General features: G+C 38.2%; 1 protein-coding gene across 3 annotated transcripts in view; it reads left to right on the top strand.

Annotated features, from left to right (window-relative positions):
* The window catches only part of ncanb (neurocan b), a 123,036-nt gene that overhangs the window by 32,598 nt on the left and 76,085 nt on the right, over positions 1 to 14,353 (top strand). For all 3 annotated transcript variants that reach the window (XM_053513934.1, XM_053513935.1, XM_053513936.1), the window contains exons 3-7: positions 7,423 to 7,824; positions 9,614 to 9,788; positions 10,499 to 10,626; positions 11,451 to 11,744; positions 12,907 to 13,662. In XM_053513934.1, the coding sequence (XP_053369909.1) occupies positions 7,423 to 7,824; positions 9,614 to 9,788; positions 10,499 to 10,626; positions 11,451 to 11,744; positions 12,907 to 13,662 (1,755 nt within the window). The remainder of the gene's footprint in view (positions 1 to 7,422; positions 7,825 to 9,613; positions 9,789 to 10,498; positions 10,627 to 11,450; positions 11,745 to 12,906; positions 13,663 to 14,353) is intronic.

Here is a 14,353-nt window from a genome sequence, read left to right on the forward strand (position 1 = left end):
TGACACACTTCCGTCTCCTAAACAAGTCAAAGTGTTCACAAACTGTCATGAACAGTGCAGTGGGTTAAAAATAATGCCAAAAAAGTTAATTAATTTCACATAGATGAGCGAGCGGTCTGAGTATAAAGCAACTGATTTTTGTAATTGCAGTGAAACTTCTCTGCAGAATGAAGATGAAAAAAAAAAGCAATATGTTCTAAAAATGAGGCATTTAACTTGTTATACTTCCATGGAGGTTGTTTTTAGAGTGTGTATTGGTAAATCCCCACATCTGGCCATGTAATTGTTTAGTGGAAACACTAAATCTTAAAAAAGGTTTGCTGATTCCAAAAGTGTGCTGCAGAGTCAGAGGACAGCCAGGCTCACATGCTAGGGAATGGGTGTAATGGCTTTTTCACCATTTCTATCTCTCTGTCTATCCGGTACCATCTGTAGCCATTGTGTTGGCCATATGGTGGGATAAACAGTGGAACAAGAAAAACTGAACACGCCGCAACAGAAAAGCCCCCCCTCTCATGCAAACTGGTGGAGGTGTGAACCTTCCTGACATGGAAAAAAAAAATTAAAAATACATTCAGTTCTCCTTCTGCGAACCGTCCTTCTCGTCTAGGCTCACCACAGGACGCCTGCAGTGAAAATAAGTCCTTTTAGTCATACCTAGTTTCCTGATACTCCGGAAGATGTGACCCCGTCTCGTGTCCGTTCCACTATGCAGGAATGAATATGGAAATGCATGGCAGGGGACTTCGGGAAGATGGAAGAGTGGGTGGGGTGTCAAGATCTATGTTATTTTAATGGGCAAAAAAAGCAGTCCTGTGCCAGTTTGCTATTATTTATCACTGGGAGGGAATTAGTTAAGAATGCACCTTCTGATTGTTTATGTGCAAGTAGAGCAGAGGTGGCTCACTGTGACCCAAGTTAATTAGATGGAGTCTGTGGACCGGGTGAATTACAGAGCCCTGGTTAGTCAAAAATAGAGTTACAATCTACAAGGAGCACAATTAAGGCTAAATTAAAGCATAGATCAGATGTACTGTAATTTTTTAAATGTTTATTTTCTTTATGAATGAATATTATTATACCGTGATAATATGAAACTTTCACTGTCTATTTTCACACCCTTATAATCCTCCTCCTAGCCATACATACCACTGTTGCCATGGCAATGATTAAGGGATGTGTAAGAAGGGGGATAACATCTGCTCCCCATTTCTGGGTAAAATGTCTATTGTGTTAAAGGGCTTTTGTTTTTCTTTTAGAATAAAAGGTCATGTCTTTAGCTGCAATATATATATATATATATATATATATATACATTCTGTATGTTTATGTATAAATGTATGTTTTCAAATAATTAAATATTTCAAAAGCAATATCTTATCTATTCTGAGCTCTTAGCTGACAATAAAAATACAGTCCATTTAGATAAAATTCTCCACATTAAGAAGCTGAATGAATTGACTGCTAATATGATGCCTATTGTCAGCAGACACATAGCCGATCAGTCATTAGTGTCTAGATAAGTGGTGTCAAAGTCAGCACAGAGCACAGATGTACAGCAGTTGAGACTTGAGAGCAGAATCATGTTGAGTTGCTTTTAGTGCGGTTGTGAGTTTGGCTTTGGTTTCTGGAGTACAGCCTCTTGCTGCAATTCATGTGTATAAAAGAAACAACAAATAAGTCAAAAAATTAACAGTTACAACACATTCCCTGTGACCCCTTCTTTCCCTCTTACGTTCATTCTGTCTGTCTTTCGCACTATATACTGTATCTTCTTTAAAAATGTTAGGGCTTTTTTTTTATGAAATAGGAATTATTTGAAATAGGAATTATTAAAGGAAAAACAGCAGCAGATTCTTAAACAAAGGGAGAGCCTCTAGGGAGTTTTGCTTGTTGAAACATTTCCATCTAAATGCAGATTTGGTATATCTGCTATGACATGGCTCTGCAATACACATTCATTATTTAACCATGTGGGAATAAAGCAATTTTCCTGGATTCTTTTGGGTCGTAATTTGATTTTAAAAGACGGCATCTGCTATTGATTTTTAATTTAATGTTGAATGATCTGTGCTCAGAAAATAACATTGGTGTGTGGGGGTCTATTGCTGGTACATATAGCGTTCTGTTGTCTATAGTGTATTTGTTTTATTACAGAACATATAAAGACCCGGGGCAGTTATTGTCATGCATTATATTTGGTACAATTAATGACTGATTGCCTGTGTTTCTCAAGTGTGAAATTTAGCAATATGACAGTGGGCTTCAGGGTGCATCCTGGGAACGCAGGTGTGTCATTCTGCAGAGTGGTGTGTTATAAACGTGTTTATGCCTGGGGGAGTAGAGAGAGTGAGGGGGGATCATGTGTGTGTGTGTGTATGTGTGTGTGTGTGTGTGTGTGTGTGTGTGTGTGCGTGTGCGTGCACGTGCATGTACAGTAGTATCTATCTCACCAGAGCCTCATGCTCAAACACACATGTGCAATGCAACATGCCACTATTCTACTAGGAAACGAGTCATTTGAAATGTGACAAACTCCATTTTCTGACTTTCACTTATTTTGGAAAACTCTAACACACAAAACTGTCTATAACAAAACTTTCCATTTAAAAAACGCTTCATATCCAGATTTTAGAAACGTCGTAATTCCACATTTTGCATCCCGAAAAGCCAATCACATTGCTTCTTTTACAAAGACTCCCAGCTAGACTACCAGCTAGAAAAATAGCAGATGCCATAAACTAAATAGAAATTTTGGTGAATGTTAAAGGCAAAATATGGTGTTTACACTCGGTTGCTGATATTGCAGTTATCACAGCATCAATGGTTACAGTATTTTCCTGAATTACACAAAATTGACATTGAAATAATTGAAACAAGTTTGACATAACTGTAACACAGCAGGCAACTGCTTTGTGGATTTATTGACAGGCCAAACAGCAGAAGTTAGCATTCAGGTCAAACATGCTACACATGGCCGGGCCGGTACCCTACTTCAGACCCCAGAAACCTGTGGACCATGTGCAAACATTAGGTAGCACCTGGTATGGTGTCAGGGACAAAGACTAAGACAAAGCCGTGTCCGCATCAGTTGTCCAAGACAAAGACAAAGTAGCTGCTCTGGCAGAGTTAAAGCCAAGACAAGAGAGAGAGAGAATGTGTAAAAGATGCCTGAGTAAGGGCGCAGAGACAAAGAATGAGTAGCTGATTTGCATGAACCCTCCACACTCCACATATTTGGTGGCGCAGCACTTCATAACAATAATATACGATATTTATGCTTTTTAACACTCTTGTAATTCAGATAAAGCATGCACAAAATATTTGTTATGCTTTTAGAATACAATTTCATTATTATTTAGCATGCATTAGATATAAAAAAGTGAAAACATATTAATCAATGCAGTAATTTTCCAGGGAAAGGCTCTTAAGCATTTGCTTTTTTAAATCCAAACTGTTTTTCTTTTTTTTTTTTTTTTTTTTTGACCCGTCTGGGTATTTTGTTTTAATATTTAGTCGCTGTATAACACCATAAACATGAAACATCCTATCAGATGAAACACTAAAATGATAAAACACAGAATTACGTTTTCAGGCTTTCTTTCTTTGTTAGATTCCAAGCATTTGCACTGACTGTATATGGCATTGTTTTCCTTAAACACAGGAGATGAGTATGCTACTTCAGCCACTCTTAGAGGAGTGGGTAGCCATCATCGCTCCCAAGATGAGCTGTGCCATTATCCCTATGGAGTGCTGTGTGGTTGAAAACACATTATCTGTCAAGCCTTAGTGAAATGTCATCACAGATGCCATTACAGAATTACATTTACCTCTGGGGTGCTAATTTAGCATACATAAAATGCACACAGTCTGTACCTTCTGTAGACACTTCTAGTTGCCATTCGACTGCATGTACGTCTTTAAATTGTTAGAGAATATGGGTCAGAATAATGCTTTCATTAACTTCTAAATGTTGGTATTTTATCAACAGCATTGTTTTTCTGCTGTATTATATCATAGCAGGTGTATATACTAACAAATCTAATGTTGCACTATATGTAAAAACATAACTCATAAGATACTTGGTGAACTTGGGTAGCCTCTGTGGTACCTAATAAGTATAACAAGATACTCACTGAAGTGCCTCGGTATAGTATTCACCAAAGTCATACAGTCATACATACCATAGCGCAACCTCTGTACCCACTGAAGTGCCACAGCAATGCCATACTGTGCCGACTATAGTGATGTCTAAAGTACCATGATAATCCTAGAGTTTACCATAGTACATACCACAGTAAAGTTTCTTATGGGATCCTAATCCTAACCCTAGGTGTAATATTTAAAACATTGACTTCTTTGTAAATCTTGTTAACTCCTCAAATTAGATCACTTCTCCATTACATTGTACATTTTCAGTAGCAGTTAAAAGCAGCACATTGTAAAGCTTTTTTTCGTTTCCTTATATTGCATCACTATTCTTGTATAATAGATTTGGAATAGAAATGCAAATCTCAAAATGTGAAACAAAATGAGGATGTCGCAGTCGTTCTTTTACCTGGCAGCCCACCACAGCACTAAGTATTGTAACTAATCAACTACCTAGTGATTAGATAACAAAATAGTCATGCTTGTTTTCTGATCATATGAGACACCAAATTCAAAGAACCCTTTAATACAGTAGTATCATTAAAGTGTCATTGCCATGTTGTTGTATACAACATTTACCATTTAAAATCATGTTTTATCAACCTAAGTTGCCACAATGCTGTGAAAAAGTACCCCCCCCCCTTTTTTTTTTTGCATATTTGTCAGATCATCTAACACATTTTTATTTTACACAAAGACAACACAAGTTAATACAAAATTTTATTTATTAAGGAAGAGAAAGCAGTCCAAACTGGTTGTGCCTAAAGGTTTGGGCAGCTTTTTTCCTTCCTAATAAATGAAATCATCATTTAAAACAGCATTTTGTATTGACTCTGGTTATCTTTGTTAAATGATCTCAAAGTGTGCCAAATATGCAAAAAAAAAAAAAAAAACTAAAAAAAAAAAAATAGGAAGGGGCAAATACTTAACAGGGCACTGTATACTTATCCCTGTTGCTGCAGTGAACCATCAAAAGTAATGTTTTGTATATTCATTATGTATATTTCACCTGAAAATGTGAATATAACATGCCCTTAAATAATAAGGACATAATTAGACCTCAGGGAGGTATCTGTAAAACTTTCCCTAGCGCCTAATTAAGGCACACCATATGCACTTTCACCTGGTAAGAGATACATGCTAAAGGTACAAACAGTCCCCAGCAACATGTACAGTTCGGTAACCCTTTCAGATATTATTGTCCTTAGTCTTTTTTTATTTTTATTTTACTTTTGTAGGTTGGTGTCTTGTGGTGAGCAAATGCATCAAAATGGGAGTGAATTCAGAACATTTAATTCAATGGAGATCAAGTTTTACAGCATGAGCACTGATTAAGTGCAACTGAAAAGGACAAAGAAACACCCTTGAGCCATGCCAGTGTTCCATGGTGTGATTATAACCATCTTCTTTTACTTGAAATCAAAATATGTAAATGCTGCGGAGGTGTAATTTGCAGGTACAAAGCCATATCTAATGAAAGTAAATCAATGAGTGAATTCTTGTGCTTTCGTCCGACATTTCATCCCATTTTAGTTTTCTCTCTTTTCATACAGGGCATCATTCACAAACTTCATCTGCCTGAAAATTACATTTCCACTCTCCTCATGTGAGAAAGTGGAAAAATAGGTTCCGAGCTTCTTTTCTACCCCTGGCCCTGTTTATGTGGTATAATGAATCATTGTGGATGCCATATGCAGTGTGTCTCTGACTTCAGCCATAATCTGCGATAGGCTCTAATGGAAATTGTATGTAATAGGGATTGCTTTTGAGTGCAGCTGGAAACGAGATCCGATTCTGTGAAGTCCTGGGGCGCAGTGATTCTGTCAATGCCCCAACTAATGAACACCTAATGAATTCTTCCCTCATATTATTATAGCTCCTGAGACATGTTACCCGACTAATAACAAAGCCTTTTCCTGGCTTAAATGAGGACAAGAGTGGCAGACTTTTAAAATAAGCGAGACTTTACCTCCAGATCTTACAGATCGTACATTGTTAGTAAAATTAATTATGGATTAGGTGCAGTGCTAAGCTAATTAGCGTAGCATGTCACTGTGGTTCAGCTATCATCTTCATTCTCTAAAACGTTCTTACTCTCTGCAAATCTGTATCCTACTGTGTAATATGAAATATATAGTAAGATATGTACAGTGGTGGCCTAAAGTATTAAGATATGACATACAATATGTAATGAGTATTATTTATACCATGTATTACAGTTCTCCCTGTGCACAAAGCAGGTAATGTCACTAATTAGTTCAAGCCTATCTGCCTCAAAAGTTGTGCTAATTAGAGTCAGCTGGTTTAGTTAACATATGAAACAAATACGTGGCAGGACTTTTACTTTCTGAAGCCACCTCTGTACAAAAATGGCTAAAAATTGGGAACCTCTAAAGATGATCATGATCTTCAGGAAGCAATCAGGCAGGCATGGATTGAGCAAGTGACACCAGAGTATGCACAGCCAGATCCAGCAGGTTTCGAAATATTGATTTCATTGCATAAACTAATTTTTATTGTATTGATTGTTATTATGGTAAAAATTGTTTGGGAATGTCATTATAGCATTGTATTTTACTTTTGTATTATTACTTTTGGCCAAGATGATACCTTTGGAAAGTAACAGCGAAACTATTTTATTTGAGAAGTGTGTTTTCTTCAGGAAAAAAAAATTCCTGAAAATGCAGCTTGGTTCTGGTCTCCTCACGGCCTCACTTTGCTAAATGTACATGTATACTGCACCCAGCACTGGCAAGGAAAATATAAGTTCTTCATCATTTACTGGGTGTAGAAAATCAGATTTTTCTATCATTCATAGATTACACAAGCCTGTTTATGTCCCTGCTGCCTTTTTTAAATTAATGACCAATGATCTATTGCAATGTCAGTCATCCATTTTTAGTTGCTGAGATGCCTATGCTAGCTGTTCCTTTATGGGAATTTAAAAAAAATATGAAAAAAATCAACCTGTAGCAGTCTGTGAAGGCTAGTTTAAAGTAAAACTTACAAAAAACATTATGAAGCAAAACTTTCTAGTGTCATCTTGCAGCAGATGTGCGACAGCTCTAGGCCTGTATAAATATATTTTCATGTGTTTTATGCATTTCTTAACAGTGTGTAAGCCTAATTCTATTCAGATTTGGTGTTGGTCTTTTATTCATTTATTTATTTAGATACCAACCATTACAAGTCCTTGTACAGTGGCTTTTGAATGTCACACTTAACCTGACAAAACATATCATACTATCTGGCTTCCTCTTTCCTTTTCCTTAGATCTGGTATGGGGTGAAACTGTAGTAAACATGCGGAAGGTGACTCACCAGGTAGAACAGGTACCTCTGTCTGGCACTGCTGTCCTGCCTTGCATCTTCACTCTACGGCCCAGCCCATCTCATGAATCTCATGATGCTCCTCGCGTTAAGTGGACTAAAATCTGGGGCCACCGTGGCCTTGACGGGCTACAGAGAGAGCAGTCTGTATTAGTGGCAAAAGGCAATGTGGTGAAAGTAAAGAAAGCCTTCCAGGGCCGTGTCTCCCTGCCCGGCTACACGGAGAACCGCTACAATGCCAGCCTGGCACTCACAGGTCTGAGATCCAGCGACTCGGGCATGTACCGCTGTGAGGTAGTGGTGGGCCTTAACGACGAACAAGACACAGTCCCTCTTCAGGTCACAGGTGAGATTGTGCCTCAGAATGCTAATGTGTGTCATGAAGTGATGTGAGCCTTCTACCACAGGGTGCCTTTAGGTCAGAGGAGCTCTCCTGTACTTTCTGCCTCTGACCTACTTTATTTGGGATTTTCAGCTTACTCTAAACATAGGCTGAGATTTAGCCTTTCAGCATCACAATTACCTCTTATTACAAATGTTCTCGTTCTTAAAAACATTTATCACACCTCAAGGTGTAATAAACTCACAGTGGTTTTTCTGTGGCTACTACTGTAGTTATTATTCCATCTTTTTTTCCAGGGTTTGTTTTTCCCTCATAGATATTGCTGCAGAGCAATTTTCAGCAATATGCGCTGTATGTCATCTACCTTTACAGAATTTTTTAAAAGGTATATAATCACAAAGCAAGTCATGTCTGTCCCAGTAGCTTGATCTATTCCAAAACCTATATGTAGGAGAGCCTTGAGATGAGATGGATTTTTACTTAATCTTAAAGACCACACGGATAAAGTAAAGTGACCTAGCCTGCACTGAGGTATTAGAGATTCAGCACTGGAAAGCTAAACAGTACAAACCTCCATGAATTTTAAGATGCTCAGGAGCCCAAGAGATCGCCCATTCGAGGAATCGATTAAGAAAACATAAAGCCTCTTCTGTAAAAAGAAAAGCGTTATCCCCCTGTCTCTAATCCTGAGAGCTTAGTCTTAATTACAAGTCAAAGAACACAAAGGCAGTCTAACATAATAATTAACAAAATCAATATCAGTAGGCAGTATCTGTATTGTAGTAATTTGGGCAAATCTTTATGCTCCTTTTATACAAGTTTCTTATGTTTCTTAAATGCATTTAGTGCAGCAGTACCAGGTTAGCCAGTAATTACTACTGTCAGCCTTTTAACATGTGCTTCCAAAAAGATTGCAGCAATTACAGACATCTTTTAATGCAATTCCAAACTGGTTTTACTAAAATAGCCCAAACTGAACAGTGGTATTCTGGTCTCCGTTATCACTCTCTTGTAGATCAACTGTTGTGTAAGTTAATTAGGGCAGGCAGCAGGACTATGTCTTTTCCACCCTCATTCTTGCTGCTAACACTGTGACTTAAAAAGATGCAAAAGAAGATTGTGCTGTGTTCTTGTAACTACGCACCCCTTAATATATAAGATATGAAATATTTCTCAATATTTGTCATAGACAATGAATAATTTTTTTAAAACTTGACTTAGAAACAAATATTTTGTAGGAAAAGTAAGAGTAAAAATAAAAGTGTTGCTTTCATCCCATGTCTTTAAAGAATTCTAATTGAAACCTGACATAGAGAGCAAAGGGAGCATGTGTTGGGGCATTTGCGCCACTAAGGAATATGATCTCTTTTAAACTTGGCAATGCCTCAAGCATTCCCCCTGAAATAGCACCGCCTTTGCTCCCCTTACTGCAGCCTAGACAATTCTGTTGTTTCTTTATTCTGAGCTCCTGAAGATGAAACAAGCATTTAGGAGAACCCAGACGTGGCCTTCTTGTGCTCATCCCTTTCATGTTTCTCTGTTCTCTTGGGAACGAAGCTGGGATTTACTAGGGAAAGGTGAAAGGTCAGCAGGAGTGGAGGAGTGGTAATGTATCTGGCTGATACATAATGAGAACAGCAAATGGTTACTTCAAAAGAAAATCTATTACAATTCTTAGTGAAAATCCATCCACCATCAGCCCAGAGCGTAGTTAACAGACTTACTCACACTATGCTTCACAATGTTTATTCCTTATATATTTCTTTTTCCTCCCAATGTGTAACATTTACAGGTGTGGTCTTCCACTACCGGGCCCCTCATGACCGCTATGCCTTGTCATTCCCTGATGCTAAGAAGGCTTGTGTGGAAAACTCTGCAGTGATTGCCACACCGGGACAGCTCCAGGCTACTTTTGATGATGGATACGACAACTGTGATGCAGGCTGGCTCTCTGACCAGGCTGTTAGGTGAGATTGAGAGATTATTACACTGGTTCAGCTTTCATTCGGTCATGTGTTTCTGTTGCCGATATTCCTTTTATATACTGTATTGCACTGCGTTCAGTTTATAGGTCTGGGATATTGCAGATATAACAGCTATTTTCTAGGAGCAATGTACTTGATTACTCTAGTATTTGCTGCCTTAGCAAAGTATTTTCTAGGATTATTGCTGTGTTCTTACATATCAGTTAGACATATTACTTTGCACTAGTTGTTAACAGTAATATGAACATGAAGCCCATTTTAGTTGAGATAAACAGCTTTTAGATTCTTCGCTTTTAGCCAAATAAAGACCTGCCTTCTTAGAGCAATCCTAATTCAGCTACAGTACGTAATTAATGCATTTCATGGGAATTAGGCAGTTGTTCAGATAATTAAGCAAATATATACTGTAGTTATGTCAAAGATTGTGTAACTAAATAAATATGTGGAATCTTTTAATGGTCAATGAAATTAGCTGAAAGAGTGCAAGTGATTTTTTCCAAAATCTTGGAATCATCTTTTAATCAGATTTCAGCCTCAGTTTCATTTGAATCTAAGTGTCCAGTTGGAACTGAATGTAGAGGATATTTTTGTCTTTCCTTGTGCGAGTGTGTGTGTATGTGTGAGTGTGACGGTCCCTTAATGTTTACTTGAATTGGAAGAGGTGGTTTTATTTTGCTTGGTCCTCTCCACAGGTATCCCATCCAATCTCCACGGCCTGGCTGCTATGGCGACCGAGAAGATTCACCTGGTGTGAGAAATTATGGCAGTCGTGCAGCTGATGAGCTGTTTGATGTATACTGCTTTGCTGAGAGCCTCAACGGTATGATGGGCCATCAGGGGTAGTTTAGTTATGCACTGTCCTTGTTAAACTCTTTCTTTAAGCGTTTCACTAAGGAACAAATGTGAGTCATGACCCAGACGCGCATGATCCATGAACCTGCTTCTGTCCCAGCTGCTTGTACTGTGCGTCAAACTAGGTCACCATCTTTTCGTCTCTGCTCCACTGTTCATGCTTGAATGGGTACATTTGAACAAGATTGCCCTACTCACAGGTACACCGACTGCGATTTGTGGTTTATTTCCAACACAAAACACTTGGGCTACCACATTTTATAAGCTGATTTCACTGTGTACAGTGTTCACAGAATTTATTGAGTTCATGGTCTGGCCAAAGCCTCCCTATCGTTCTTTGCTGAACCGACTATTTATTTAGCAAATTCATTACTTAACTTTAATCAAGAGCATACAGTAACGTGTGCAAACTACTTGTGTCAAACTATTTCAGAAGCAGTGTGTCTTCACAATGTACTGATCTCGTACTGTATATGTCTTGAAAAAATATTAAAACCCATATTTAGCTCATATTTCTTCACCATATTTTTTTCTTGGTCCTTTATCAAGAATGCGGATTTATGTCTAAAAATATCATATTGGTTATTTTGTTTTAAATAAAAAACAAGAAGGAAAAAAAATTAATTGGGTAATGGTTTAAAAAGTTTGTATAAGCATTGCTCCGCTATAAATATACTCAAAATTAAATTTAAGGACAATATTTTTCACTTTATGTCCAATCAACCCCTTCATTTCTTTTTCCTTTATTATTTATTTACACATGGTGACTCATTGCTCTCGTACTCCTTTCAGGTGAAGTGTTCCATACCAGTGTGCCAGAGAAGCTAAGTCTGGCCACAGCTTCCACTCACTGTCACGCACTTGGTGCCCAGCTGGCCACAGTGGGGCAGCTCTACCTGGCCTGGCAGGCTGGACTGGATCGCTGTGACCCAGGCTGGCTGGCTGACGGTAGCGTGCGCTACCCCATCAATCAACCACGGCGCAACTGTGGAGGCGATGAGCCAGGAGTGCGTACTCTCTATCATAATCCCAACCGCACCGGCTTTCCTGATACTGCCAGCCTTTTTGATGCCTACTGCTACAGAGGTATGCTGCTAATTTGATGAGTAACTTGTTCACCGTCAGTGAAGTCATGAATTTATGTATATGTGGCAGAGAGCCAGAAATCATGTACAGCCCTTCCTGAACATTTTGCTCCATATAGACAATATACAATTCTGTATGTATCTGTCATAGGCATTTTATTTTAATTCTACTGAATATCACATTACTAGTTTTAACGCTAATAAGACACTTGTATTACTGAAGTATGGCATGCACATTGCATTGTGTTTTGTATATTTTTTTTGCATATATATATATGGTATATATACAGTATATATTTATATGTATATATAATATATATATACAGTGGGGCAAAAACTTGGCTTCTGCTGCCTGGGGATCGCCCCTGATCAGGGTAGTAGGACTCTTCACCTGGACTGTCCACACCCTCTATGTACTTAATCCGCTTTGCAGAACTGTACGGAGATGCACATGTACATATCAAGTGATTGGGGAATAGATTTATGATAAGACTTATAGTGTTGCAAAAAAGTATTTAGTCAGCCACCAATTGTGCAAGTTCTCCCACTTAAAAAGATGAGAGAGGCTTGTTATTTTCATTATAGGTATACTTCAACTATGAGAGACAAAATTAAAAAAAAATCCAGACAATGACATTGTAGGATTTTTTATTAATTTAAATTAATTAATTGTTCCTCTGTCCTCCACTCGTTACCTGTATTAATGGCATCTGTTTGAACTTGTTATCAGTATAAAAGACACTTGTCCACAAGCAGAAACAGTCACACTCCAAACTCCACTATGGCCAAGACCAAAGAGCTGGCAAAGGACACAGTTTTGTGATTTTCAGGATTTTATTTCTTATTTTGTCTCTCATAGTTGAGGTATACCTATGATAAGAATTACAGGCCTCTCTCATCTTTTAAAGTGGGAGAACTTGCACAATTGGTGACTGACTAAATACTTTTTTGCCCCACTGTATATATATATATATATATATATATATATATATATATATATATATATATATATATATGTATAAATAAATTAAAAATCTTTTTTTTTTTTTTTGCATAATTATGATTAGTTTTTTTTTTTTTTTTTAGCATGCTACTTTTTTCAAGCAATAAAAAGCCGTCAAAGACTGTGGTGTTTACATCTCATTTCTTTTTCTGTATTGCAGAGAAACAACCAGAAGCAAAGGCACTTGTGCAGACTTCACAGACTTTAAGCTCAAATTCCACAGATGACTGGGAACAACTCCAACAGAATGGAGGCTTTCCTCAGCCGTCCACCTGGACAGGACTGGTGGACCTGGATAAGGAAGAGTTTCATTCCATTGCAGGCAACGAGTCCTCTGAGATATCAGGAGAGCATGTGGTAATCCATCTCAGGTCTAGAGAGAAGCCTGTAAATCAGGAAACACATGTGCCCAAAGATCAATTTCCACCTTTTCTCGATCTCAACGGGGGTTCAGCAAGAGAGGAACCTGACGAAAGAGAAGCGACGGAGCACCACAGATTGTCTCTTGAGCCGTCACTGACCACACAACCCTTATCCACACAATCTCAGACCAGTAACAGCATACTCTTTAACTTTGTTGACTCCATCGTGAGGCCGTGGAAATACTGGAATAGCAATGCTGAGACAGAGGCCCCTTCGACAGTGTCAAGTCTATTGAAGGAGACCACAGAGGAAGTCCTGGCAGCCAGGGTGAAGCCAGTGGGTGGTGAGCATAGAGGTAATAAAGGAAGTATTAATAATGCTATCTTGGAGCCTGAGAGAATGGAGCCTTCAATTAAACCCTCCACACCATATTCAGAGGAAGGACTTTTAGAGCAGGAGAAAGAGGCAGTTCTTCTGGTACCAGTAAAAGAGCTAAAGAATTCTAGTGAAGTCCAAACGGAACCTTCAGTTTCACAACCAACAACATTTCGAGGTAAGAATACTCTATTTGCTGCAAGGTAGAAGTATGTCATGCTTGTGTTATGGGTTTCGTGTAGACATGTTAGTGTACATAATTGTATTTAATTAATTTGGAATACATAATTATTTTTGCAGTTTCTTCCCATTTCATATCTAAGTTCCCTCGACTAATGCTCACCCACCAGTCAGTACCTCCTATCATGCAACAGCCGTAAAGGGTGTAACACATACATCCTCTGTTTTTTCGAACCACAGCAGCGTAACACATTTAAGTCCTATTCACATGGGATTAGTATTATCTGGTGACCTTTTTCATATAAATATATATATTACATTTTATACAAATAAAGCCCTATTTGTATTTTTCTCTTTCTGCACATTGTATTGTTGTATGGTGTATACCTCCATTCTTCGGAAGAGGGGCACAGAAAACTTTCGGTGAAAGTCATTTCCCAGGGAATTTTTACTTAAAAAATTATAGACATGGCCGATTTGCACAGGATTAAGGCCACAGACAACGTCTGCAATTATTATAAACCACACAAGGTCTCCAGGTACAGTAATACTGATCCCTTGTGAATGGGACAGTATCCGCCCTCTACCAAACACCTGAGCTTGCAAACACCAGTGATTGTTTAGTGTCACCATGATGGCGAGAGTGGAGTATGTCATTCCTCTGACCCAGAGATCACAGCCAATCTTTG

The sequence above is a fragment of the Clarias gariepinus genome, chromosome 15 (genome assembly GCF_024256425.1).
Source record: "Clarias gariepinus isolate MV-2021 ecotype Netherlands chromosome 15, CGAR_prim_01v2, whole genome shotgun sequence".
In the NCBI taxonomy this organism is placed as follows: Eukaryota; Metazoa; Chordata; class Actinopteri; order Siluriformes; family Clariidae; genus Clarias; species Clarias gariepinus.